The following is a 26,518-nucleotide window of genomic DNA, read 5'->3' on the forward strand; positions in this document are numbered from 1 at the left end:
CAAAGCGACTGTGATTCTTGAAGGTGTTGTAAATAGCATTTATTTAAAAAAACAAACCAAAAAACGTGTTCAGCATCTTTTCTGACATCCTGTGTGCTCGCAGCAGTGATGATGGATCTGTGCAGAGTTTCAGAGCACCTCAGTCAAGACTCAGGAGTGGAGCAGAAAATAAACAAGACTTAAACTAAGACCTAACTTATCAGAGGGGTGCACTGCAAAACGATCAGTCTTCAGTTAACAGGTGATGATCATATAATCTGATCGGAGCAAATTATATTCAGAGTTTTGGTTTAAAATCTGTTGCAAGTGGCACATTTCTATTTGCAGAGCACACCATCACGTCCCACCGTAAAGCCACAGCTCTGCAAACTGTGCATGACACAGTTAGTTTCATAGCGCTGATATCCAGCTGTCCAAATAAACAGCAGCACATCGAGCATGCTGAGTTCTAATTTATTAATCCACAGCAGTGTTGCCTTCTGCTGTTTTATTTATATTACTTATACACACACACACTGTTTATCCCCTCTTTATAATATCTCAAAGTGACATATTTGGCACTCGATCAGATTTGTGATGAAGAAGAGTAAAAAGCCACATCAAACACCTGGTTTTATGGAAGCGTGCAGAAAATCTGTGTCGACAGAGAAAACTTATAACCGCCATTATTACCGTCTACTCTGGGATACTGAGGTTTTAATTACTGTCGAATCAGCTAACTCAACTCAATGCTGAAGCCGCTCTGTAGTGCACCCCTCTGAAGTAAACACATATGTTGTGTGAAACGTTGTGACACAAGAAAAAGAGTCCATCTTCACATCAAATTATTGCCCCCCTCCCACAGAAATATGCAGAGGCACTGAAATCCACTTTCCCAGTGAGGTACAGTATTCTACAACACACACAGCACTCAGCATTCACACATGTAAAACAGATCTTTCCTCACGTGTACACAAAGGTCCACTAAACTCTCCTTTGGTTGACAAATAAAAGAGTAAACAGAGGTGGGAGGGGAGGTTTGCTGATGTGCTTCTAGTTCTCATTCATTCGGACACCGTGTGGACTGAAAGCAGCTGCAGCAGAGGTGCAACACAAGGCAAACTGGTGTTTTGCCACTCAGGAGGAAGAGGTGGTGGTGGTGGTGGAGACACTGGAAAAGTCTGTGCTCACACTGAAAGCAACACGCCACTTAAACTCTACAACTTTGTGTGCTTGCTGGCCAATCACACGTGTGTGTGCTTCATTAGGTGGCGACATGTGTGCAGCTGTGATGAGAACGCAAGAAGCCTTGTTGGTGAAGGTGAAAGCACTTGTTGCTGGAGGTGTGAACACAGAGGTGGAGGGGGGGGGGAGTGTAGCAAACCGTCTCATGCAGAGGGTGACGGCATGTCGGGGTCCGGCTCGTAGCGGTAAGTGGCCTGAGTCTGGCTGCCGCTGCTGTGCTGCTGCTGGTTGCTGTGTGCGGCCGGGCCCGAGCCGTCCTGAGCCTGCTGGTTCAGGCCCTCGGAGGCCTGTGCTGGCTGGGGGGCTGCACTGCTCTCAGACGCCGGCCCCAGCACCACCTGCTGGGGGAGAGTGTCCAGCTCGTCCACCTGCGGCCCGGGAGGGTGCATGACCACCAGTTGGTCCTGCGGAATGTCTGCGGCCGCCGCTGCCAGGTTGGTGGTCGACTTGGACTTGACGCACTGAAAGTCCACGTGCCGACTTTTGCCTTCCTCCTTCTCCCAGGACATCCTGATGAAGGGGCGCTGCACGTAGTTGTAGATGACTTCCGGACGGCCTCCAGGTCGTCGCTTCACCTTCTCTTTGTAGGTCGGGTATCCTGGGAAGGAAGGAAGGAAGGATATGTTGTCAGGACAAAACAAGCTCGAGTGGAGCTGGGTTGCAAAATAGCTCGCAGACAGATACGCATTAACAGCATCTATTGGTTGGAGGATGAGTGCACACAAGTTAATGACATACTGTTATTGGTATAAAACCATCATGGGTAGCCTCCTCCAGCAGTCTGATCTTAGAGCAGTGTAACTAAGCCCTTCGCGACCGTCATTCGAATGACACCATCCTCACCAGCTGCGGCAGCCAACCGACGATCGGCGACCTAATCCAGCGCCGCCGACTCCGTTGGTTTGGCCACATTTGTCGAATGGACCCGAGCCGCTACCCCATGGCCTACTCTGGTTGACCCGCCCCACCGATTGGAGGGTGCATCGAAATGCACCAAAGACATGGATGAAACAAATCCAGGATGATTTGAAGGCCCTTCGACTTGACCTCGAGCAGGCAAGAACCATCGCCTTAGATCGAAAAGCGTGGAAAATAATCGTTGGTCAAGCAAGAGAACCTGCGGCACCTACGGCAGCGTACCGGTTGCGCGGCAGACCACCGCCGCTGGTCGCCCACTAAGGACAAGAAGAACTAAGCGAGGATTCAGAGTCACCCGATACAACCCCAACTATGTTTTATCAAAAAGTTTTAAGCCAAATCTTAAAAGTAGAGGCTGTCTGCCTCCCGAATCCAAACTAAGCAGCTGAACTATAACTAATGACTCTGTGAAATTCACCATTTGACTCAAACACTCTTTGAGTTGATATAATATGATGGGAAAATAAACCAACAAGACTCTGCTGATGGCATCAAACTAACCTATATTTTACAAAAAAAAATTCAATTTGGATATTGTTAATCAGCGGTCCCCAACCTTTTTTGTGCCACGGACCGGTTTATGCCCGACAATATTTTCACGGACCGGCCTTTAAGGTGTCGCGGATAAATACAACAAAATAAAACTAGTACCGGTACCGAAAAAAAGAAGATTTATTCATAACACACGTGAAAAGACCCAGGAAAACAGAGTAAACGATAAAAACGATAACAAAGTAACGCTGAAAACCGATAAAAACCCTGAAAACTATACATTTCACACCTGAGCCTCAACTCTCGCGGCCCGGTACCAAACAACTCACGGAGCGGTACCGGTCCGAGGCCCGGGGGTTGGGGACCTCTGTTGTTAATTACTGATAATTGAAAAAATGTGGGATGTGTGGCCCTGATTCTTTTCGAGCTTCAGCTTTGAGACATGCCAGAAAAAAGTGGAAGCGAGTGTTACTGAGAGTTTTAGCATGAAGCTAGAGCTTGTATTTAACATTTTCCTAAAGGTCATGTAATGAAAGCCACATTTACAGGCATTTTACTGTTGTTGTGGAAATTCTTGCCTCGGATTCAGCCTTTTAGATTTTAACAACCTGTTAAACAACATCATTTACTGTGTGTAGTGTGAGTAAAAACATCCCTGTGCAGGCCTGCAGGAAAGCTCCCGTTTGTTCCTGTGAAACTGTTTCCATGACCTACAACTGTTTTTCCTTCCAGGTTTGCTGTTGTGTTTTTTTTAGCTTGGTGATTCTTACATAGCGCGTTTCTACTCTCCTGGAGTACTAGCTAACATTTATACTCCAAAGGATGCATCGGAGAGCAACTTCCTCCTGAACTACAGGAGGTAGAGCAGGCATAACAAGCCATCATGACAAGTACTGTAATGTGAGCTGAAGTACTCTGCAGACTTTTATGCTGCTTATGACGATTAGATAGCAGTCCATCATAAAGCATCATCAAGAAGGTGACTGATGTCTCCTAAATGAATTTATTCCATCCTCTCCTCACACAGACATGACCTCACCAAGTCACTTGTATTAGGAGACGGTAGACACCAATGTGGTCTAAACATAAAGAAGAACTAGGACAAGAGCTCACCAATTTTATTTTATTTTGAAACTCAAGGGAAACAGGTATAGGGCGAAAAATACTGGGCCCATCATAGGCCCCTGAGGAACTCCACTGCTAACTTGTTTGTTTATAGAACCCATCATGTGATTATGGACTAGAAGATGAGCCGGGAATCCTGTAAGTGCATTTGGGGAACATTTCCAAGGGTCGCAGCACCGTGTGGGGCTACGTTGTTCTTAGCGATCTGTCACAAAGCAGACTGAACATCCAACGTGCCAAACCTAGTTTGTGACTTTATGTCTCAGACATACTGGTACAGTTTTACTATTGAAACGTTGAATATCCTGAGATATCTATAGCTCAGAGTTATAGCTTATCCCACATAACCTTTCCACTCTCCTATTTTATTTGTTTATGTCTTATGCTTTTATGATTCTGTAAACTTCTTGCTTTTATGTTGCTTTTATTCTACTGTGTACAGCGACCTTGAGTGTTTTGAAAGGCGGTTTCAAATAAAATGTATTATTATTATTATTAGAAAAAAGTGATCATGCAGAACAAAACTGGGGGGTCAGGGTGGAACTTTTTCAGACTTAATTCATTTTCATCCATCGTCGATCAGTTATCCAGGTCTGGGCCGTGGGAGCAGCAGCCTGAGAAGACAAGCCTAGACTTCCCTCAACTCTTCCAGCTCCTTCCAACTCCAGTAGTAACTCGTCCCTGACTCGGAGTGGGCACTCCACCCTTTTCCAGCTGTGAACCACAGCCTCGGACTTGGACGTGCTGATTCTCATTCCCGTTGCTTCAAACTCGGCCACGACCGCTCCAGTGCAAGCCGGAGGTCATTAACCGATAAAGCCAACAGAACCGCATCATTGATTGAGTTAAATTACCTAAATGATTCTAAGCTGCTGCACTTGATGATACATCTGTGATGGTTTTAGTCCTGGTTGCCACTGGGAGCTAAAGGCTGAGCAGAGCTGTGCCTGTGCCAGCCTGGCTATGAAAAAAAGCAGTCTGTAGGAAGCTGATAAGGACTCTTTGTGACATCATCTTTGAAAGCAATTACTTTTACAAAATATTACATCGGCTTTAGACATTCAAGGACCAGACTGCATTTGAAGACAAAAACTATTCTGAAAGCCATGAGTAACAAAAAAACCCTTTTGTGGTGTACCTTCAATTCCCAGTCGGATCTTTTTCAGTCCTCTGTCCTTCAGCACCGACTTGGCCACGTCTCTGTTCTCGATGTACTTGAAGAAGCGGTAAAGTTTGGTGCTGTAGATGACTGCGGAAGACAAGAGATACATTCAAAATCGAACTAATGTGAAGTCAGCGCATTAAAATACGAAGCAAAACCGACAACTCTCCGAATGCACGACTTTCCTGCCCTATCTGAGACATTTAAAAGGTAAACAAGAAAAAGCCACACAAACAGAAAGTAAGCGGGAGCTGCAGGAAGTGTTCGTGCCACTGTGGCCTGCTTTCACACACCGAGGCACCTTAGCCTGGTTTCTGTAAAGTGGAGCACGGCCTCCAATCAGATTACTGTCACCCAGTTATGAGGCTAACAAACCAGATCAGTGGAGCAGCAGGGTTCACTATGAAATCTTACTCTGCGAGTACTCCTCTCCCATCTGCGGTGGGTACTCTTCGTCCCAGTCCACCACATCGTCGTCAGTCAGCACCACCACGTGACACTCCCTCTCTCCGCTCTGGGCGCTGGCCACCATCAGCGGCAGCACCATCTCCTCCAGGTAACACTCAAACTGACGCCGGGCTCCGTCGTTGGACAGCTCGTGCATGAGGGCGCCTGAGGACGAACAGACCAGACGTCATTGTGGACAGAAAGCAGAAGCCAGAAACGATACTGAGCTGTGCTCTAATCAAAGCAAGTAGAAGACTTTAATTACTCCACATGAACGACTATCTGTATCAAACTTGTTACTGTATTGGATTAATAATAGAAACAGTCGAGACACAGATAATCCTGAATAGAAGCATATGGAAGAGCCTTTTAACTGTGGGTTGTTTTTTTAATCAAATTTGACTAACAGTTCTGAAAATGCAGTTTGTGTCCACAGAAGTTATTTCTAAAGAAGGTGGTGGTGGAGGCACCACATGATTCAACCTTTAGCAGGAATAATTGGAAATAGGGCTGGACCATATCATACCGTTCACGGTAATACCGTTATTATGTTCGGCGACGATAAGAAAATGAAATACGGCGATAGAATGTGGGTAAAACGCGCATGCGCAGTGCCTTTGTTTTCATACGCACATGCCGGCGACGCAGAATGAGAAGAGCGAAAGCGGATCGTTAAATGAAACAATGAACCAGAACTGGTTTGTAAAAATGCTGCAACTTCAGTGGTGTGGAACTGGTTTGGCTTTCGTCCGTCAGATACACAACAAAGCACTATTTTTGGTAGAGCATGCTAGCGGGCCGTCGTTTTTAAAGTGTTTTTTTTAGAAAATACGGCACACTTAAAATCAATCCTTTGATTTTCCGAAAATCAACAGAGCCCCTTATAATCCCGTGTGCCTTATTTATGAATTCTGGTTGTGTTTACTGACCTCGAAACGATTTTATGTACACGGCGCTCGAAAATCTGTCAAATGTTTCAGTACGACTTTGCTAAGCTACGAACCCGCACCGCTTGATGGATTGTTGGAGCATTATGGCTATCGTAGGCGGAGCCTCGCGGAGTGATACGTACTGTGCTTCAACATAATATTACCATATTGTGTGTGTATAACCTCTTTTTAAGTGTTGTGGATATTATACATGGTTATGCTGAGGATATGTCGGCCAATTTCCACTGGAAATGCCTTTTGGTTAAACTGCCAGCAAGGAATTTGCATTTGCACTTTTATATTTTTATACAACTTTAATGCACATAAAAAACAGCTGCTTGTTTAAGTGAAAATACATTGATGTTTTTTTTGCACTAATAAAGTTGTGGAGTTGCAAAGTATTTTATCTAGTGTCAATTATATCGTTATCGCAAATTTTCAAATGTATATCGTGATAAATATTTTTGGTCATATCGCCCTGCTCTAATTTGATTTAATCATTCATTGAATGTCTTTATCAGTCTCTCAGAGTGTTGTGGAGGAATTGTGGCTCACTCTTTGTTACAATGTTGCTTCAGTTCATTGAGTTTGCGGGCATTTGCTTATGCACGGCTTTCTTAAGGTTCCACCGCAGCTCTCAGACAGATGCCCTCACATTTGACTCTAAAATACGCCTCAGTGTGGCTGCAAAACAGGCCCAAAGCATAGACCTCCAACGCTGTGCTGCGAGTTGATACGAGATGTTTGTGTTGATATGCCGTGTTTGATTTTCACCACGTGTGGCACGGTGCATTAATGCTGAACGTCTCAACTTTGGTGTCGTCGCTTCGAAGGAGATTGTTCCAGAAGAGGTTTGCTCAGATGCAACTTTATCTAAACTGTGCAGCCCTTTTCTTTTCAGAGGGGAGAGGCTTTCTCCTAACAACCTTTCCTTGTTCAGTCTTTTTTATTATACTGTCATGAACTTTAACATTTAACATTTAACAAGCTAACTGAGGCTTGTAGAGCCTGAGCTCTTGGGATTTTTGCAGTTTCTCTAAGCATTGCGCCATCTGACCTTAGGATGAATTTCCTGTGGCATCAACTCCTGAGAAGAACTGCAACTGTCCTGAATGTTTTCCACATGAGGATAATCTTTCTCAGTGTATAACGGTGGACTTTGAAATCATTAGAAATGGCCTCATAACCTTTCCCACACTGACATCGTGGCAGCAACAGTTTCTGCTCTAAGATCTTTGATGATGATTTTAAACTTCTAACTTTTCAAAAGTGCTCACACTTGCTGATGGTCAGCTAATCAAGTGCATTTGATTAGCAGCACCTGGCTGCTGCTTACCTTCTTAATTAACTAATTAAGTCTCTCTCAGACTGCGGGCTCTTTACTTTTAATCCAAATTTTCCTTTTTGATAAAGTATACCGTCAGGGCTGGATCGGGTGTCCCCTTTCACTCACCATGTGTTCATGCACCGCTCTGCATTTAATCATTAGTTACTAATAATAACTGACTCTTCCTCCCCCTCACGCCAACCAATCATCTTGTCATGCGTTGCTGCTCACCTGTGGTTGTATTTACTTAATATTTATTAAGATTTAAGGTTTATTAATTAATAATTGTAAGCTGTACTGTGACACAAAAGATAAATATCAGCCAGTGACATCGGTAAATGCAATCTTAATCTTATTCTGATACTGAGCTGATATATCAGTACATCCCTGGTGTTTCTACCTGGAACAGCAATCAATTGAAATCTCTCTCTCTTCTACTCTAAAAAGTAGAATTTAAAAAAATCCCATCCTGTTGTGGATTAATTAACTTTACCAGCTTTGGCTTGTTATGTGCCTGCATAACAAGCACTGAATCTCACAGCTAATCATGACCTACTTAGAGCTCAGCATAGAGCGGCAAGCAAGCAGCAGGCTGCGCGCTGAAGCCACTCCTCCCACACACTCAGACACACAAACAAGAGGCACAGCCACGCACAACGACAACAACAACAAACGTCCATCACACGTAGCATTGTCACAAACCACTACAATGTAGCTGTGCAATAAATTTAAGCAAACAATGTTATTTCAGCTCATTTTTCTCAATAAATCAATCGCATAATCTGCTCCACATTCAACTGATGGCTTCAGTAAAGGACAGTGAACAATATCCAGCCTGTTAGCGTGAAATTATTGCTTTCCTCTTCCTGAAGTAACTGCCTGTACCCATGCAACATGCAGAGACGTGTACTTTTTCCCCATTAAAAAACAAAAGAAGTAAAAAAAACCAACACACTCACCAAACTGTGCACTGACAGAAGGAGGAACTACATCAGCGTGCATGCAGTAAATCAACAGCTAGCCATTTAGATACTCACTGAGGTCTCTGCACTTGATGGTGCTGTAGTTGAAGGAGATACAGAGGTAGTCACATGCCTCCCTCAGCTCGGGAATGGAAACGCCGTCAGGGCAGCGGATTATCCCCGACTTGTAGTAATCCTGCCATTTTCAGCGGCGCGATCGCACGCATAAACGGACGGAGCGGTGGATGTTCATGCACGCACATGAGCAAGGGAGAAAAAACAAGGCGCCATTATTAATGCTGCTGCTGCTGAGAGAGAGAGCGAAAGAGAGGATGAGGAGTGGGGGGAGGGAGGGATGGAGAGCGAGCGAGCGGAGATGAAAGTAAAAAGCAACGTCACAGAGGAGAGAGAGAGGCTTAGAGGAGAAAGGGTGAAGGGTGATGAAAGTAAAAGCTTCCGACGTCAGCCTCCCTCCCTGCCCCACTTTCCATCCTCTGTCTGTCCCTGTGCACCCTCACCGTGGCTGTTACCCAGGAGACTTTCTACTGATGGGGAGAAAAAGAAAGAGAGGAGACACTCGGGGCACACGGGACAGAAAGTTCTGGCACATCTCATTTCCTGCTCTGCCTCATGTCTCCTTGTGTAATTCCCACAGACATGCAGGCTTTTGCCAAAAATCCATTATACCACGACCACAATCGAGCAGCTTTCCGCCCGTTGTTACTAATGCTCTCCCAAAGAGAACAACACAGAACATTTTCAGAATATTTCCTCTCCTCAGGCTGCTGTTGTGCTAATGATTATTTTGCTATGAACAGATGAAATCAGCATTAACGAACAAGCACGCTCACTGCGGTCTGTGCACTGGGTGCTCTTTCAGCTGGGCAGTAAATAGTCCAGGAAAAAGAAGCAGCAGTATGCTGTAACACATACCAAACATTTCAACTGTCTTCATATCTGTGCATAACAGCCTTTACATTATCTCACATCAGTTCCTCTTTCCGTTGTACTCTCAGATAAAAACATGCAGCATGCATAAAGCTCCACTAACATAAAAGTTTCCTTCGCGGCCTTACAAGACACTTTTACACGATCCAGCAAACCAGACAGTCCTGCAGCCTCTGGGTCAGATTCACCTTTTAAAGCTGGCCAAGTTTCTTTCAGAAGAGATCTTTGTTTTCAGCTTGTTCGCACAGTATTAGCATTATAAGCCAGCTTCTCCCATCAAAGCATGCCCCGAGGGGCTGTGGGTTCTCGACGTGTTGAGTGCTTTTGCAATAGTTTATACTGACAGGTTTTTTTTTTCATGTTGGGGGTTAGTTGTCAATTGGTGCATACCGCTCCTTCTTTATCAGTTTTGATTTTAATTACGGCCGTCGACGTGTCTGCTGTAATAATTCTCCCCTTCAGTTTTCTTTTAGCAGAAAAGAATTTAAGGGTATAAAATCTGACTTGATAAATACCTAAAAACCACTTTTGTGCCATCAATTAGAAAAAAACCTGCCTATCAGCTCGTCATCGTGTTATTTTTGAACATCCATCCATCCATCCATCTTCATCCGCTTTATCCGGGGCCGGGTCGCGGGGGCAGCAGCCTAAGCAAAGAGGCCCAGACCTCCCTCTCCCCAGCCACCTCCTCCAGCTCATCCGGGGGAACACCAAGGCGTTCCCAGGCCAGCCGAGAGATATAATCTCTCCAGCGTGTCCTGGGTCTGCCCCGGGGCCTCCTCCCGGTGGGACATGCCCGGAACACCTCACCCAGGAGGCGCCCAGGGGGCATCCTTGTCAGATGCCCAAACCACCTCAGCTGGCTCCTTTCGATGTGGAGCAGCAGTGGCTCTACTCTGAGCCCCTCCCGGATGGCCGAACTTCTCACCCTATCTCTAAGGGAGATGCCAGCCACCCTTCGGAGGAAGCTCATTTCCGCCGCTTGTATCCGCGATCTCGTCCTTTCGGTCACTACCCACAGCTCGTGGCCATAGGTGAGGGTAGGGACGTAGATCGACCGGTAAATTGAGAGCTTCGCTTTTACACTCAGCTCCCTCTTCACCACGACGGACTGGTGCAGCGTCTGCATTACTGCAGCTGCAGCCCCAATCCGTCTGTCAATCTCCGGCTCCCTTCTCCCATCACTCGCGAACAAGACCCCGAGATACTTGAACTCCTCCGCTTGGGGCAGGACCTCATCCCCGACCCGGAGTGGGCACTCCACCCTTTTCCGGCTGAGAACCATGGCCTCAGATTTGGAGGTGCTGATCCTCATTCCCGCTGCTTCACACTCGGCTGCGAACCGCTCCAGTGCGAGCTGGAGGCCCTCACCCGATGAAGCCAACAGAACCACATCATCCGCAAAGATCAGAGATGAGATCCTGAGGCCACCAAAGCGAAAGCCCTCCGCCACTTGGCTGCGCCTAGAAATCCTGTCCATAAAAATTATGAACAGAACCGGTGACAAAGGGCAGCCCTGGCGGAGCCCATCACCCACCGGGAACGAGTCCGACTTATTGCCGGCAATGCGAACCAAGCTCTTGCAACGGTTGTATAGGGATCGATCGATATTTTTGAACACTTTATGACAAAAGCAGATAAATGAGGGACAGTGACACCGGTAAATGTCACCTTATTTACTAGTTGGTTAGCAGCCGATACGCGACAAGACACTTGGCTGATGTATTTTTGCATCCTCACTCTAAGTACTCTGCTGCACCTGGCACAATTTAAATTCTGCAGTATTTAATTAAAGTGATTCTTCCTTTCTTCGGGCATAACAAATGACAAATGAGTAATAATCTATGTTAGAGGAAAGAGCAGGAAGCATTTAGTTCCTCTCTCTACATTTAACTGCAATGCCTCGACTTTAATTTGTATTAGATGTCACAAATTGACATTTTAGTGATACTACAACTCACCTAGTACAACTGCACATAGGACTTTCACATGAATCTACCTCTGAGTGTGTTAAACTGTTATCCCTGTTACATGGTGATGGGCTACAGAATGAAGAAGCAGACAGCAAGTGTGGGGACTAAAGTGCATGGTGTGGTATTGTGCTGGCAGTTTATAGGTGTAGAGTGTGAAAAATACGTGGAACAAGCAGTAATATGGTAATATTCTTGTTCATGTATGTGGTGACTATAAAAATAATATACAAAGAAATTCTTTGTAGTGAAGCGGAGTGTTAAAACAGATGAAAATGTCCACTGTGGCGATTTTTAATGCTTCTCATCTGCTTCTTCTACTCTACTCTTTACTGTTCAAGTCAATTTTAAGCCAACCAGCATTCTACCTGTGGATAAAGTCTGCTGTCAGGCCACCCGCTTCTAGCATTTTGGAGGATTGAATGTCTCCGTCACACAATCCCTCTCTAAAAGGGACACAAATGTAGGACCATAAATCATTCGCAAGAGTTGCTGAATTGCAGCAAAAGCCCCCAAAATCTTAGCAAGACTATACCAGGATAGGTGGATATGACTGAACTGCACTGCAATGTACGGGTGCTTCTATTTAGCCCACGTCATATGAACAGATGGAAGAAGAGCTTCGATTTTAAATAAACTCCCATCAGCTTGTTATCCTCTGCAACCCACTAGAATATGCCAGCATGTGGCTGGATGCGAAAGAAGCAAAGTCTGACTGTAACTATAAGATCCCACCAGAAACAGACACTTTACTGAGACTGCAAATATTCTCAGCAGATATACGACCCCAACTTTCCTCAATGAGCCGTGCTTCTTAGAATAAAAAGAGCTGATGCTGTGTCTTTAGGATACAACATCAGCTTGTTTGAGGTACTTTGCTGCTTCTGTAATTGCAATCCCTGTGTGGGTAACACAATATTTATTTTAGGACCTGTGATAACCATAATAAATGAGAGTTTAACAACTTTTTAGATCATGCAAATAATCCAATGTTTTCAGAGAGGTTCCCAAACACAGGATGGAAAAAGAGAGAGAAAGGTTACAAAAAAGAAGGAATATGCCGAAATAATCACACAGAGAATACAAGAGAAGAAACTCATTGGGTCTGTGGTTAATAGAGGGGAAATGGAAAAGTCTGAGACAAAGTCAGGGAAAGAAATGACAGTGAAGCGAACACTAATGAGAGGATTACACAGAAAGTGACCGACACACAGACACCGTGTACATCCTTTCTCACCAGGATGGCTCTGAAGACAGTGGAGCTGATACCATCTGCCACCTCGAACTCTCCTTTTTCATTGGGCCGAGTGAAATTGTTGTCCCGCCCAGAACCGAACATCCTGAAAATACACGGCAGGTTTTTTTTAATGACTGCAAACAACGGCTGAACAGATAAATGACCATCTATCTGTACTGCCATGCTTTGTGTTCGTTAAAATGCATAAGCTGCTGATGTCTGTGAAGGTTCTCAGTCATCCAGGTCATCGTAGTCTAAGGAGCTTGCAAAGAAAAGCGTCTGGACTTCTTTAAGTTGCTTGAAGACGTTTCACCTCTCATCCGAGAAGCTTCTTCAGTTCTAAGGGTCAAATGGTGGAGAGTCCCAGATTTATGGTTTGAAAGAGGAGTGAAAGAAGCCATCTACGTCCACTGTGAGCGACCATCTTTGAACAGAGGCGGTGGTTTACGACACCAACTGTCTGACATCTATAATCCAGTTTTGAGTTCCCTCCCCAGATGCCTTAACGCCCACTCACATCCTGGGCCATCTGACCTCAGGAATTCGCATGATAAGGTGGGGCCAGGTTTCACAATGAGCTCACCCGAAACCCTGGCTGATTGGGACCCACACCCGGTTTCACACCTTGGCTCAGGCGATTAGAGGATCATCAGAGGGTCCTTTTGTCCCTCTGTGGCAGTGTTGCCAACTTAGCGACTTTGTCGCTATATTTAGCGAGTTTTCAGACGCCCTAGCGACTTTTTTTCTAAAAAAAGTTGCTAAAAAAAGACGTGAAAGCGCATATCGCTTTTACTCTCAACAAGCAGCGGGTGCTGTAACGCAGTCAGTTCTTCTTTTACTCTTATGCTGTTTTGTGGATCAGGTTTAAAACTACTTATAAACACACACACACAAAGTAACTCCACCAGAGTGCCTATTTCGGGTCACTTTTGCCGGTCCAAGCCCGGGTAAAGGAGCAGGGTTGGAATTGTGACATTACATTACAAAAAACAATAATTGCTAAAAGAAATTTAATTTGTAGTTCTAAATAAACTCTAAATGCATTTAGGACGTTTTTTGCTCACTTTATGTCTCGTCCACGATGTTATTTCTCTCTCCAGCAGCGTAGGTTACAATGACATTAGCATGACCAATTATGCAAATTAGGTGATGACGTCATTTAGCGACTTCTAGCGACTTTTAGGACAACCAATAGCGATTTTCCTTACTGAGGAGTTGGCAACACTGCTCTGTGGGGGGATACTCCCACTAGGTTTATATCGGGGACTCTCCACCATTTGACCTTAGAACTGAAGAAGCTTCTCGGATGAGAGGTGAAACGTCTTCAAGTAACTTAAAGAAGTCCAGACGCTTTTCTTTGCAAATAAGCTGCTGATGATATACCTGGCCTGTGTTATCTCTATGCAGTCATAATTTAACAGAGAACTTTGGTCTGATTTTCAGAGTGACTACCTCAATACTTATTTTTGTTGGTAAAAAAAAAGTTAATGTGCTCTGATGTGGTCTGGACAATTACCTGCCCAGCATGGTGTTCGGCTGAGCTGTGAAAATAGCAGGATCCACCACAAATCGTGTGTTGTCCACAATGAGTGTTACTCTTTCTCCCAGTCTCAGCCCACTGCGATGTCCTTCTTTACTGCTCAGGTCATAGATGTAGATCATATCAGAGGATCCTTGGCTCAAAGTTTTGGAGTGGTGGTCACCTCCAGGAGAAGCCAGGGAACGAGGTACGTGTCCTACGTGGGAATGGGGAAGAGAAACCCTGGGTGGACGTGGGCTGGAGGACCTGGATGATGAGCCTCCTTCGCCACGTTCACGGTCTACGGAGGGAGAAATGTGGACGATTAATGCAGAGAATATTTGGCCTGCTTTTACCATCTACAACAAGCACCTTTACCCTCCTCACCGTGCTGCCGAGTGGGAGAAGTAACATTCCTGATGCAAGGCGTCAACTGGCTCTCTCCCCGCTCATGGGAGGAGTCGCGTGAACGATCGCTGGAGCGCCGCCGCTGCTGTTCCCGGTAATGTTCTGCTCCTCCTCCTCTTTCTCTCGCGCCGCCGCTGGCACCGCCCCCATACAGACTCATGGTCCTGACCTCCGGCCGCTGCTGGTGGTTGCAGTCCAACGCTGACACACCACACTGCTCACTTGTGAAGAGATGGGAGGAAATCACAATGACGCACATCTCGTAAAGTTAGATGATTAAAAATAAATCGTAATAGGATGCAGTAGAATAAAACTAGAGAAGATTAACAGAGTTTTTTTAAGAACACTTGATGCCTCCTACAGTTAGGTCAGGTCAACTAGCTACAGCTGTGTAAGGTACATAAAACCCTGCAGTGCTTTTAATATGAAACAGATGCAGAACATGTCGAGTTATGCGCTAATAGTGTAATGCAGTAACATGTAAATGACAGAGAAAGTGCATCAACACAAAGACTGACTCTTTCACTAATTAACCAGACCTCGAGTCCTGACTCTAATATAAGCCAGTTTCAGATTAAGACCTACGACCTTCTCCAGGTGAAGCCAATAAATGCCCGCATACTTTTAGACTAATTAAGGCTATTATTGTTTGGCTCCGTATATTTATCTCTATCACTTCTGTGGCTTTTATATACATAAAAACAGCATAATCATGCATTTCTTTACTGTCTTATGGAAATCCATGATTGCAAAGATTAAACAGGTTTTTTAATTTAATGAGAGCAACTGCCAAATACTGGTTCTTACGGAGCCCCGCTGGGGACATGGGAGAAAAAAAAATTAAGACGGACTTTTGCGAGATCTCGCAAAACAAACTCGGGATCTCGCAAAAGTTTTAGCCGCATTCTTCCCATTAGCTTGAAGCTAACGGGAGGTCGAGACCTACTACAGCCGGGAGGAACACCGCTTTCCCGGCACATCGTGCCTCGACCTCCCGGTCGGCTTCGGGCCAGCGTCCGAAGAATGCGGCTAAAACATTTGCGAGATCCCGCAAAAGTTTTGCGAGATCCCGAGTTTGTTTTGCGAGATCTCGCAAAAGTTTTGCGAGATCCCGAGTTTGTTTTGCGAGATCTCGCAAAAGTTTTGCGAGATCCCGAGTGTCACTACCCGATCCGTACCGGAAACCCGATCGGTACCCCGCATGCGCGAAAGGTGTCTACTTCCGGTCGTAGCGTTTTACGATAGTTATGGGTCAGAGTATCGGTTAAGATGTTAAGAATAATAAGTATATCTTAAAATGTTTGCAATAATGAAGCATTTCAGTACAATGTAGACAAAAACGAAAAATAAAAAGATAGTTACGGATCGGGACTCCCCGATCCTTACTGCGCATGTGCAAAGTCGGACCGTACAAATCGGGTCTACCCGATCCGTACCGCGCATGTGCAGATGTTTTCTTCTTCTTCTGTTTGTTTAATGGCAGTGTACTCCCCAGTGTACGAGGATACTGCCACCTGCTGACCGAGCGAATGAACCCCGTTGTAAAATGAATTGGCGTCATTACAAACGTGTGTTAAATTTGATTTAGTGATAGTCGAGTGTGTTTATGCTTGTCTGTGAGGAGAGGATTGACTGAAATAGTGATGATGATGTCTGCTATCACTGTCAATTGTCAGTAAACACTTAATCTGGCTGATGAATCTTCACGTGACACATTGCTAAATCAATATTATTAAGTCTGTAATTAGGCGCAATTCTTCTTATTTTACGGCGCTGTTGTTCAATCGGGGAACGCTCTCTGTTGAGGAGAAAAGCATGAATTTGTTTGTATACGGATTATCCATTGTTTAAATGTCCCGGGCAGTCGAAAAGGAGGCAGAGCTGTTGAGAAATGCTAGGAGCTAACTGGGCGCTAACCGTATCATTCAAATATATTGAATGTCGCAATGTTGGCAAAGAGAGGAAGTGACGTAAGATTTGCGCATGCGGGGTACCGATCGGGTTTCCGGTACGGATCGGGTAGTGACACCGAGTTTGTTTTGCGAGATCTCGCAAAAGTTTTGCGAGATACCGAGTTTGTTTTGCGAGATCTCGCAAAAGTTTTGCGAGATCCCGAGTTAGTTTTGCGAGATCCCGAGTTAGTTTTGCGAGATCCCGAGTTAGTTTTGCGAGATCCCGAGTTAGTTTTGCGAGATCCCGAGTTAGTTTTGCGAGATCCCGAGTTAGTTTTGCGAGATCCCGAGTTAGTTTTGCGAGATCCCGAGTTAGTTTTGCGAGATCTCGCAAAAAGTCCGTCTTAATTTTTTTTTCTCCCATGTCCCCTGCGGGGCTCCGTAGGTTCTCATAAATTAAGAGTGGAATCAATACAAGTCAGAAATTGCATTAGTTTGTTTGTCTGCTGCAATCATGACCTTCATCTGCCCTTCTCATTTATCCCTTAATATTTAGAGCAACTAGCATCATTTTATTAGAGCAAAACGGAAAATATAAGAAGATTTGGTATTAATTATTAGGTCGCAAAACTTTAAAGCATACCAATCTCTAAAACGTTTATCCCATATATATACATATATATTAAGCGTTTCGTTAACTGTGTCCGTAGCTCTAGAAAAACACCTCATATCTGACAGCTTCTCATCGTCTTATACTTCATGGAGCTGAACAGTGAGCAGATAATCGAGCAACTCCATAAAGGTTTTTATATTTAAAGCATCACTTTAGAAACTCGTTCAAAGCAGCCATTCAGGTTTGATGTGCTCAAAGCTTCGAGTCCAAGTGGGACGGCACTAATGATCGCACAGAAACCCAAAGTACTGATGCGTGACTTCATGGAGCGGCGAGGCACATTGCTCTGTGCGTCGACTGCATCCTCTCTAGACTCGTTCACACTGTCGTGCAGAAATCGCTCGAGGAGCAACAGAGTAGTTTTTTACATGCCGAGCCGTGGGACGAGAAAAGTCTGCAGTCAACTCGCGTGAACCCCAACAGGCCCTAAGTGCTGCAGAAACACAACTGCACCAAACCGTGAGCACCACCGACCTCAGCCTCCAGCTACAGGCACGCACTACATCAGCATCAATTAGAGGGTGTATCCATGTGAAACAATCTGAGTGAGCCGAACTCACTCGGCTACAGGACAACAAAGAGAAATCGTCTCGATTGTTTGTTTGCTCCACGAGCTGGTTTTTCACAGATTTTTGACAGATAGGTAACGACCGCTCCACCTTGCTTCGGAGTGAGCGATGCTTCCTTGAGTGTTTTTTTTCCAGAGACAGACAAGCAGCCCTGAGAGAGCTCTTACAATATCTGCCCTCCATTTCAGAAAGGAGTTAAACACACAAGCTCCTGCGTGCATTAATGCACTCGAGAAATGCAGAGGCAGGCACGCACACTCAAGCGAAAAGCAACTCGCTTCCATTATTGGCTTCAGGCTTTCTTTGTTTTAAGACTGAAAGAGAAATACTTGCAAAAACAGATCTTCAGTCATGTTAAACTACATGACAAATACCAAATGTAAAGCATTATCTATACTTTTACATATATAGGTGCTCATATTAAACACTGACAAAGTTTCAAAAAGATCACCGTAGGTACAAAACAATCCCCAGGAGCCCAAAGCTCAGGTTCAGATTGTTCTAAACACCGTTTCAGACGTTTTATCTGTTCGTGAATCTTTGCGATGTCACAGAGCAGAGATTTCTCACTCTATCATTATTTTGAACTGTTAATCATGCAAAGCTACTATATGAGCTGGACACTAGCTTAACATGTCCCCTTCAACCAGATCTTAGAGATGTGAACATCAATTTTCTCCACATTCTTCCCCAAAAAATACTAAAATTCAGATGCCGTCAGTACATTCTGTTAATTTTAACCCAGGATCAACAAATATGGATTAGTTTGAACTGTGAATCATACAAAGCTGCCTTAGGAGATTCCCAAAATAAAAAGATGGAGCCTAAACAGAATAAAGGTGCAGTACACTGAAGTCATATAATGTAGTTACAAGCAGACGAGTTTAAATGCACAATATCAACAGTGAACAGATAAAGTTCGGGACATGATGAACAGGGAACATAAAACCTGCTTGGATAGCTGTGTGATAATTATATCACTGCATTTACTATCAACACAGGTCTGTACCAAACGGTTAATGACAGTATTGATTAATCTGACTCAATTATTTATTTGTTTGAAAGAAAACTTGAAAAAGGACAATAAAATACATGAATGTCTTTAGCCTAATAACAGTCCAGAACCTAAAGGTTGACAAAACACTTAAGTGTACAAAACCAACCAAACGGTTACTAACACAGTGCTGCACTACCAAAGGTTCTGATAATTAAATCATTATTTAGTTATTACTGATTGATAACTCTGTTAGATGTGTTGATGAATGCACCCATTATAGATCCACTGCGACAGTACAGCCGGCTCTTTGATCAATAGCGCTGAGCTTATAAGGCAGAAACAAATCCAGGTCTCAGTAATGAAGAGAGCTGGGTCTCCCGAGAGGAGTCGCTATGAAATATGATGATGACCGTCTACTGGAGGCGATATCATCAGAGACACATAAAATGGAAGAAACAGGCTGACTTCTTTCATAAAAAAGACAAGGTCCTGTAAAAGTGGCTTCAACTCTGACAATGACAACGCAAGTTGTTACATTAACATACACTAAAAAGCGTCTGGTCTGGATTTCTAACATGTCTTCTGTTCAGTCTTTTCAATTTGAACTTGAACATGAACATCGAGGAGGACAACATTTAGGGCATCACTCAAACTGTACATCAAAATAAAGATGATAACAGAGAAGAGGTGAGAGTGTCTACTTATAGTAACTAGCATCCACTGCCACAATATGGGATACTTTTATTTAGGATGTAAATGTGTTTGATCATTCAAATAATCAATATTCTTAAATGAAATTGTTTGTAGGGACATTTTTTCACTCTTGATATGACATAACACACTACAACCATGAAAAGGTGGCAGTAAAGCACAAAAAAAGGAAAAAGAAAGCCAATTTTGGAATAAATGTCTACAGTAGTCACCAAATATCAGTATTGTTGCTATTAAAACCCATCCAAACTTTACATTACAATAGTTTTGATTTATGGTCACAGGCAGCAGTACTTCAATATCTGTGCTTTATTTGGTTTTAGTCTTTGCGTAAAACAAAACAAACAACAGCATTTGTGGTGTGAGCTCTTTTAGTCGAGTGAATGCACCAGGAGAGAAATCCATCTTTTGGAAGTTTTCTCCACAGGAAAGCTGTGAATAGTAACGTCTCTTGCCTCGTTTGCTTTCCACCTGAAATTACAACCTTTAAAAAGTGCACTGTGGCATTTCTGGATACTTTGTATACCCCAGACTGTTAGATATAGCAACTCTACAACTATAACTCGGGAGTGCCACCAGGGATTTGTCATCAACCCAGAGTGGAGGACTGCACACTCCAAGTACTGTCGCCCTTTGGATGGTTTTATATACATCTAGGATAATTCAAATAATGACAGCACTTTGTGTTTTTAACAAGACGCTAAGTGAGGAAAATCGCTGGGGTTTATTCTAGAACCAAGGGTTAAGTAAGCTGTTCAATAACACAGCAGAACTGAACTTTATTTCCCTGCACCATGCCCACTAAACAGGTTTTGCATGTTTTGGCAGAGCCTCAAAGGCTGGTAATTAGAAAAGGCTCCCTGGATGCCGGCTGAGATCTCAGCGTGCCGGACAGCCGGCTTGCTGCTGCTGGTCAGACGGTTTGACCGGCTGGCTGACAGACTGATTTAGTGGTTAATTGGTTAACTGTCTGGCTGGGTCAGCGGGAGGGTAGATAATGTCAGAAGACAAGCAAACTGATAAATTTTAAAAAAAAAAGAATTCTCCGCAAAAGCAATGCAGCAATGAATTGCCTCTATGGCGATTCAAGGTCATTTATTCATTTTACCTGACGGCAACCCATCAGTCTTGTGAAGCAAAAAGCTCAACTGTTTGCACACAAATTTCTACAAATTTAGCGTGTCTAAAATAAAAACATTTTTTTAAAGCCATGCACATGGAGATAGTTAACTTCTCAAGCAGAATAACCTCTCAGACATCAAAGTGGAAACAAAAATGAATAATAATTTCCGTATTAATACAGAGCTGCAGACTCCGCCAGTGTCCTTGAAGGGAAGGGTCACCAGTAGCTGAGCAAAAGGAGAAACGGGTGCAGACACACACACAAAAACACCAATGTCTGCTTCAGGTTCAGTGTCTTCAGGTGAACTGTACGACAGGCGCGCACACAGAGCAGGCACTGACCGTTCCTGAAATGTGAAAAACACCATTATTCATACAGAGAGCAGCAGCCCGGCCCGTCGTCCGACACAGCATACCTCGACTCATGACACGCTCATTAATAATGAAGTCTCCTTTTCAAAAACACCACAGTTAAGAGTTCTGGCAAGATGTGGCTGATTACGTAATATATGTATTTACACCAGTGCCTGACACAGCATGAATGTCCAATGGGATTCTAATGCTTGGCCGAAATGGGAAATTAAGAATAAAAGCGGGTCTTGCAGCCAAACAGGCTGCCAGCCAGCAGCCACACCAGCAGAGTGGAGGGAACAAAGGAACTGAGAAGGCAATACTTCACTCAGGGCAGGCAGATCCTCTCATCTTTCACATGGCAATGCAAGTCTACAGAAGCCACGATTTCACACAGACGGGGCTAACATTTCACTTGTCTAATTTCCTGCTACTGGACACCCCTCCCTCCCCCCTCCTATACCACCATTTCTACTTTCTTATTCATCTCAAGAGGTACATTGGTTCTGTGTGTGCAGTTTTAATGCAAGTCAGCAACCCATCTAAGACACAGTAAGACGGGCAACGATGCATGGCGTCCTGGCAGTCTATTAAAAGCATGAGGTGAGAGCCCCAAGTGGTGAGGGTCCAATCTATTATTTAGGGGCAGCTGACACTACTGATGGGCGAAGGCAAAGAAGCTGCCCTGTACAAAATAAATCCAACAAAAGGACAATTAATTAAAAAGGCATAAAAATGGGAATTACCATTCATAACAAGGATATAAATGCCACCCCTTGCCCAGGATGAGTGGATGTGAGACTACCATAAATATCCTTATATCATCACACACTCCCTGAGTACCACAGAGTCCCATCAAGGATAAACCTCTTGTCACTGCTCTTCCTTTTTGGACCACTATTATAATTCTTTTCATGACAGGGAGGCATACCGAGAGCAGAGCACTAACACATGTAACACAATGACAGAGCTGAAAAGCCTCGGTGCTTTGAAAGCCGACGTGCACCTACCGCTCGTTATCAGAGGGCCAAGTGAAGACAAAGCAGCAGGGAACGAGCTGCGGGATGACAGCGGCACAAAAGCCTTGCGCTCCTCCGAACAAAGCGGGCTTGCCGGCAGCTTCAGCATCCTCGCTCATTACTTTCCAACTTCATCAGCATCGTTTCACACGCACACACTCAGGCCAGACTTAACTCGCTGGTTTAAAAAATAAAAACACAAATAAAAATCCACCAAAAGCGTTTAACGTGTCTGGATAACGAGAGGGGGAAGACTCGCTCGGGCTAGTCATTCGGAGTCACCGGAGGGACCTTAAACTGTGAATGGCCGCGTGCTTCGCTGAATCAGAGCGGTGCTGCCTTCACGTGATCCTCGTAAGTTGCCACTTCTCAGGGCTCCGTGTATTTTTTTTGTTTGCTTATAAGTCGTTCTTTCTTTGCGCACAACAATTATAACGATTTATTTGTTTGACATTATATCGTAAAGAAAATTTACCCTGGCTTATCCAGAAGGTTACTGAACTTTAAAAATTATTTTCAAAACTGTGATATTATCTAATAAAACGGAAATCCTCCAGTTTCCCATTCCTCATAAATATATTTGAAAAACCGCAAATGAGATTAATTCTTCAAATTTCATAGGCTCTGGATCCTAGTTTGATGAAGATAAAATGCAGAGATAACACAACCTCTTTTATACTTAACCCTTTGCATGAAATAAAAATGCATTAATACGCATTTTTCCCTTTTTCTTTTTCTTTGCCTTCAACAACTTCCAGTTTGAAGTGACTGAAGAACAAACAGGATGAATTCCTGGATAACAATATCATTAGCAGAATCTCCCTCACTGTGCTGAATGCTGAAACAGCAGAAACCCTGGACTTGCATCTGAAAGCAATATATTTTATCTCCTCGCTTTGTTTCTTAATTTGGTAAGTTTAGTCCCCAGGCGTTTTATAACTGGATATTCTTGTATTTTGCTTATTTATTGTTGTCTTTTTATCTCTTATTCCTCCATTTCTTTTTGCCTAATATATTTCCTGTGGGGGGAAACTTGTTTATTGTGCGTTGTAAATGGGTTAAAAATCTCTTTAGATAGGATCACTAAGACATGGAGCTACTTCTGTAATTATTACTACATTTTACACATACATTTTTTAATCTTGCATTTCATGGGCACTGACTGTTCAACACAGCCTACTTCTATCTTCAGCTAGATGTCTAAGGCATTACACCTACTTAAGTGCTGCATACTACAAATGCTAAATTCTTTATACCCAATTCGTACCTCTTGAACTCTCAGCAACCTGGCAACAATTTTTTTTTGAGTCTTGCATAGCCTTTTTAAATATTCTTAACACGGTGGTCAGATAATATTTGAGTTGAGGAAATGTCAAGAAAACATACACTCACTGGGCATTTCATTTGGTACACCTGTTTAGCTGCTCGTTAACACAAACATCTAATCATCCAATCACGTGTAGACATGGTAAAAAAAACAGGTAAACTTGAATGAGAATGGTAAGAAAGGTGATTACGACTTTGTTGGTGTTGACTTAGAGGTTATAAGTGCCAGACGGTATGGGCTGAGTTTTTCAAAAGCTGTTGATCTACTGGGATTTTTTCACCCAACCATCTCCAGGTTTAACGGAGATGGTTGGGTGGTTTAAATATGACATATCTGTAAAGAGTCACCCAGGTCATGGTAATCTAAGTGTTTAAAAAACATAAATTAGTCCATTCGCTTTTCTTTCCAAGCTTCCTAGAGTGTATGATATGACAACATTTATCAAAGTCTGAGGAATGTTTCCAGTCCTTGTACATGGACTTGCCAGCTGCACTACTTAAAATTATTTGCTCGTGTTTGTGAACACAACTTGCCACGTTTGTTCTGTGAGTCAGCAGATATTTTGTGCAGAAAGTTCAACACGTCACCATCGCAACCAAGAAAGCTGAGTTTTAAAGCAGTGTTTCTCAACCACTATGCAGCGGCACATAGGTGTGCAGTGAGAAATGATCAGGCGTGCAGTGGAAGGTTATCTGGTTCCACCTGATTAGTACTCTATAACAGCGGTCTCCAACCTTTTTTGCGCCATGGACCGGTTTATGTCCGACAATATTTTCATGGACCGGCCTTTAAGGTGTCGCGGATAAATACAACAAAATAAAACTAGTACCGGTGCCCCCCAAAAAAGATTTATTCATAACACACGGGAAAAGACCCAGGGAAAGCGAGTTAACGATAAAAACTATTTTTAAAAAAATGATAAAAACCGATAAAACCCGGAAACCATTCATTTCACACCCGAGCCTCAACTCTGGCGGACTGGGGTTGGGGACCGCTGCTCTAAGCGATCGGCGTGAGTAAGGGGCAGAACAATTACATTCTCTTCCACTAGAGGGCAGTACAACTACCTGCTCTAAATAAATCCGAATCACAATACTTTATTAATCCCTACGGAAATTATGTGGGTTACAGTTGCTCCGAGACAGTAACAGTAACAGACTAAACTATTTAAATAATACAAGAGTTTACAAATTTAAGAAATAGTACAAATATATAAAAATCGCTCAATTATAAATATCAAGAATATTGACAAAGAATTACAAAGCTGAGAATGTTACAGGGGTGGAATATATATGATTGACATTTGACTCTAGCCTGTGTTTTATATGTTTTAAATTATTAAACTTTATTCAAAAGAAATTTATAATGTATTTCAGTGGGAGAATCTTCAAATCTTCATTCAACTTACACATCTTTCAACTTTAACTACTTCCACATACTCACCTACGGACACCATTCAAACAAAGACAAGACCCTGGTCTCTCTAAGAGTTACCGCTGCATTGACATGAGTAGCAAAGGGGGACAAAACCTTGTTGTCTCTCAGCAGCTTTCAAGCTGGAAAAGTGCAAGATCACAGAAACATCAACACTAATTACATAATAGTGATGCTGTGAGACGACACAGTGTGTAATAGCAATAGATAAATATTTGAAAAGAAGAAAGTAGTCGATCTGACATGTGTCCAGGAGAAAATTCGGACCCAGCTGAAAGCCCTCGCATGAGTAGTGGTCAGGAGAAATCTTTTTGAAACCTAGTCCTGAACACTTACCGACAAACCCCAAACCAAGTTGTCTGTAATGTCAATTAATAAAATTAACTACATTTTATTTAAAAATCACCGGTCTTAGATGAACTGTGTTCTCTGATACGAGCAACAAAATAATTAATTCCTGCATCCTCCAAATGTGGGCGTAAATACTAAATTCAGTCTACATGCACACAAATCGGTACACATGAGACTGAACGGATGATGACGCATGTTTGTGTTTGACACCGTGTTAATTTTTTATGTCGACCGTTTCATCAGTATACCTAGGTATACTCTCACGGTCTTAGCACTGACAAGGAAACTAGCAAAAATCAAAACTCGAGAAAAAAAAAAAAACAGTCAGGAAAGATAAGAAGGGAGCAAAGGTCTGTGGCTATTCCCTTTTACAGGGGTTGTCTTGTTGTTGCCTCTCCTGTTTGACCTGTTGTCACTTTCATCTGCACTAAAGCAGGTTAAATAGTTTCACAATGATTTATGTGATCCATGAGCTGACTTTGTGTTATACTGTGATGATCCAGTGTTCCCTTAATTTTTTGGAGCAGTGCTAATCCAGCTAATCCATAAAGGTTTTAGCCTGCAACAAGATCTCACCCCTATCCTTAGCATCCTATTCTGCTGTCATGGCAACAAGACACAGTTCATTAACCTCCAGGATAAGCTTCAAAGCGCACTTATAATAACTCTCACCATCATGCACTGATAAGACCATTCCACAAAGATCTGGACAACAGCAAAAATCAATACAGACAGCCTTCCTTGCATTAACAACAGCACTGCCGCCTCCTCATCTACGGGAAAATTAGCTGTTTTTGCAAAGGTCAACTCCCAGCTCAGTAATAAATTTATGGATCCAGAAGTAGTGGAGCCATCAAACTATTTCATAAATATTCACTCACTCAAGCTGGGATTAACCATCACATCACCTGTCTGTCCATATGGATTGCAATGTACCCTGCTTTCATATCACATAATGGTGAATTATCACATCAGCTTCTTATTTTACAGCAACTACAAACAACCACCCACTACAGAGTTTTGACACTTAACAGAACTACACTAAACACAAAGTGTAGCTCCAGCTCAGCAAAGAGTTGAGTTAATATCAAATTAAGATGGTTAACTTTAGTTGAGCTGCGTAACCTGATAAAATTATAAGAAACCAGGTTAGCCTATTAGGTTAGCGCTTACAGCATCTCCTGACTGCTAGGAGCTAACTGCTAGCAGAAAAAAAGAGTTAAAAAAGCTCCCCGTTACCTTTTTGCGTTACATTCCGATTTGTAGTCGTGACAGTTGCTTAAACAGCCCGCTGCACCCTTAACCGAAGATTGGAGAGGCTGAAAAAGACGAGTGTTTCTGTAAGAAAACCCCCTGTAGACAAACTACTGTTAGCTTGAGGACTCTTTGTTTTGGTTTGGGTGA

General features: G+C 43.4%; 1 protein-coding gene across 2 annotated transcripts; it reads right to left on the bottom strand.

Annotated features, from left to right (window-relative positions):
* Nucleotides 1–24: 24 nt before the first annotated feature.
* Nucleotides 25–26,518, bottom strand: LOC102776573 (BTB/POZ domain-containing protein 10-like). 2 transcript variants are annotated; one of them, XM_087844118.1, is made up of 8 exons: nucleotides 26,354–26,518; nucleotides 14,648–14,889; nucleotides 14,258–14,561; nucleotides 12,742–12,844; nucleotides 8,662–8,782; nucleotides 5,336–5,533; nucleotides 4,898–5,008; nucleotides 25–1,822 (listed from the first exon to the last, which is right to left on the bottom strand). In XM_087844118.1, exons 2-8 carry the CDS (start codon nucleotides 14,826–14,828, stop codon nucleotides 1,368–1,370), a joined length of 1,473 nt encoding a protein of 490 aa, XP_087700244.1. In that variant the 5' UTR covers nucleotides 14,829–14,889; nucleotides 26,354–26,518; the 3' UTR covers nucleotides 25–1,367. The 2 variants fall into 2 exon arrangements, with proteins under 2 accessions (XP_087700244.1, XP_087700243.1); XM_087844117.1 differs by lacking the exon at nucleotides 26,354–26,518 and adding an exon at nucleotides 21,994–22,311.

This window comes from Neolamprologus brichardi, chromosome 7 (genome assembly GCF_056152115.1).
Source record: "Neolamprologus brichardi isolate AB-2024 chromosome 7, ASM5615211v1, whole genome shotgun sequence".
Lineage (NCBI taxonomy): Eukaryota > Metazoa > Chordata > Actinopteri > Cichliformes > Cichlidae > Neolamprologus > Neolamprologus brichardi.

What these genes read in the sequence shown, in the direction of transcription:
- LOC102776573 (XM_087844117.1), bottom strand. Translation starts at nt 22,121, where the DNA reads ATGAGCGAGGATGCTGAAGCTGCCGGCAAGCCCGCTTTGTTCGGAGGA. An exon ending in TGGCCCTCTGATAACGAGCG is followed by an intron (nt 14,890 to 21,993) that starts GTAGGTGCACGT and finishes TCTCTTCACAAG; the next exon opens with TGAGCAGTGTGGTGTGTCAG. An exon ending in TTCTCCCACTCGGCAGCACG is followed by an intron (nt 14,562 to 14,647) that starts GTGAGGAGGGTA and finishes CTCCCTCCGTAG; the next exon opens with ACCGTGAACGTGGCGAAGGA.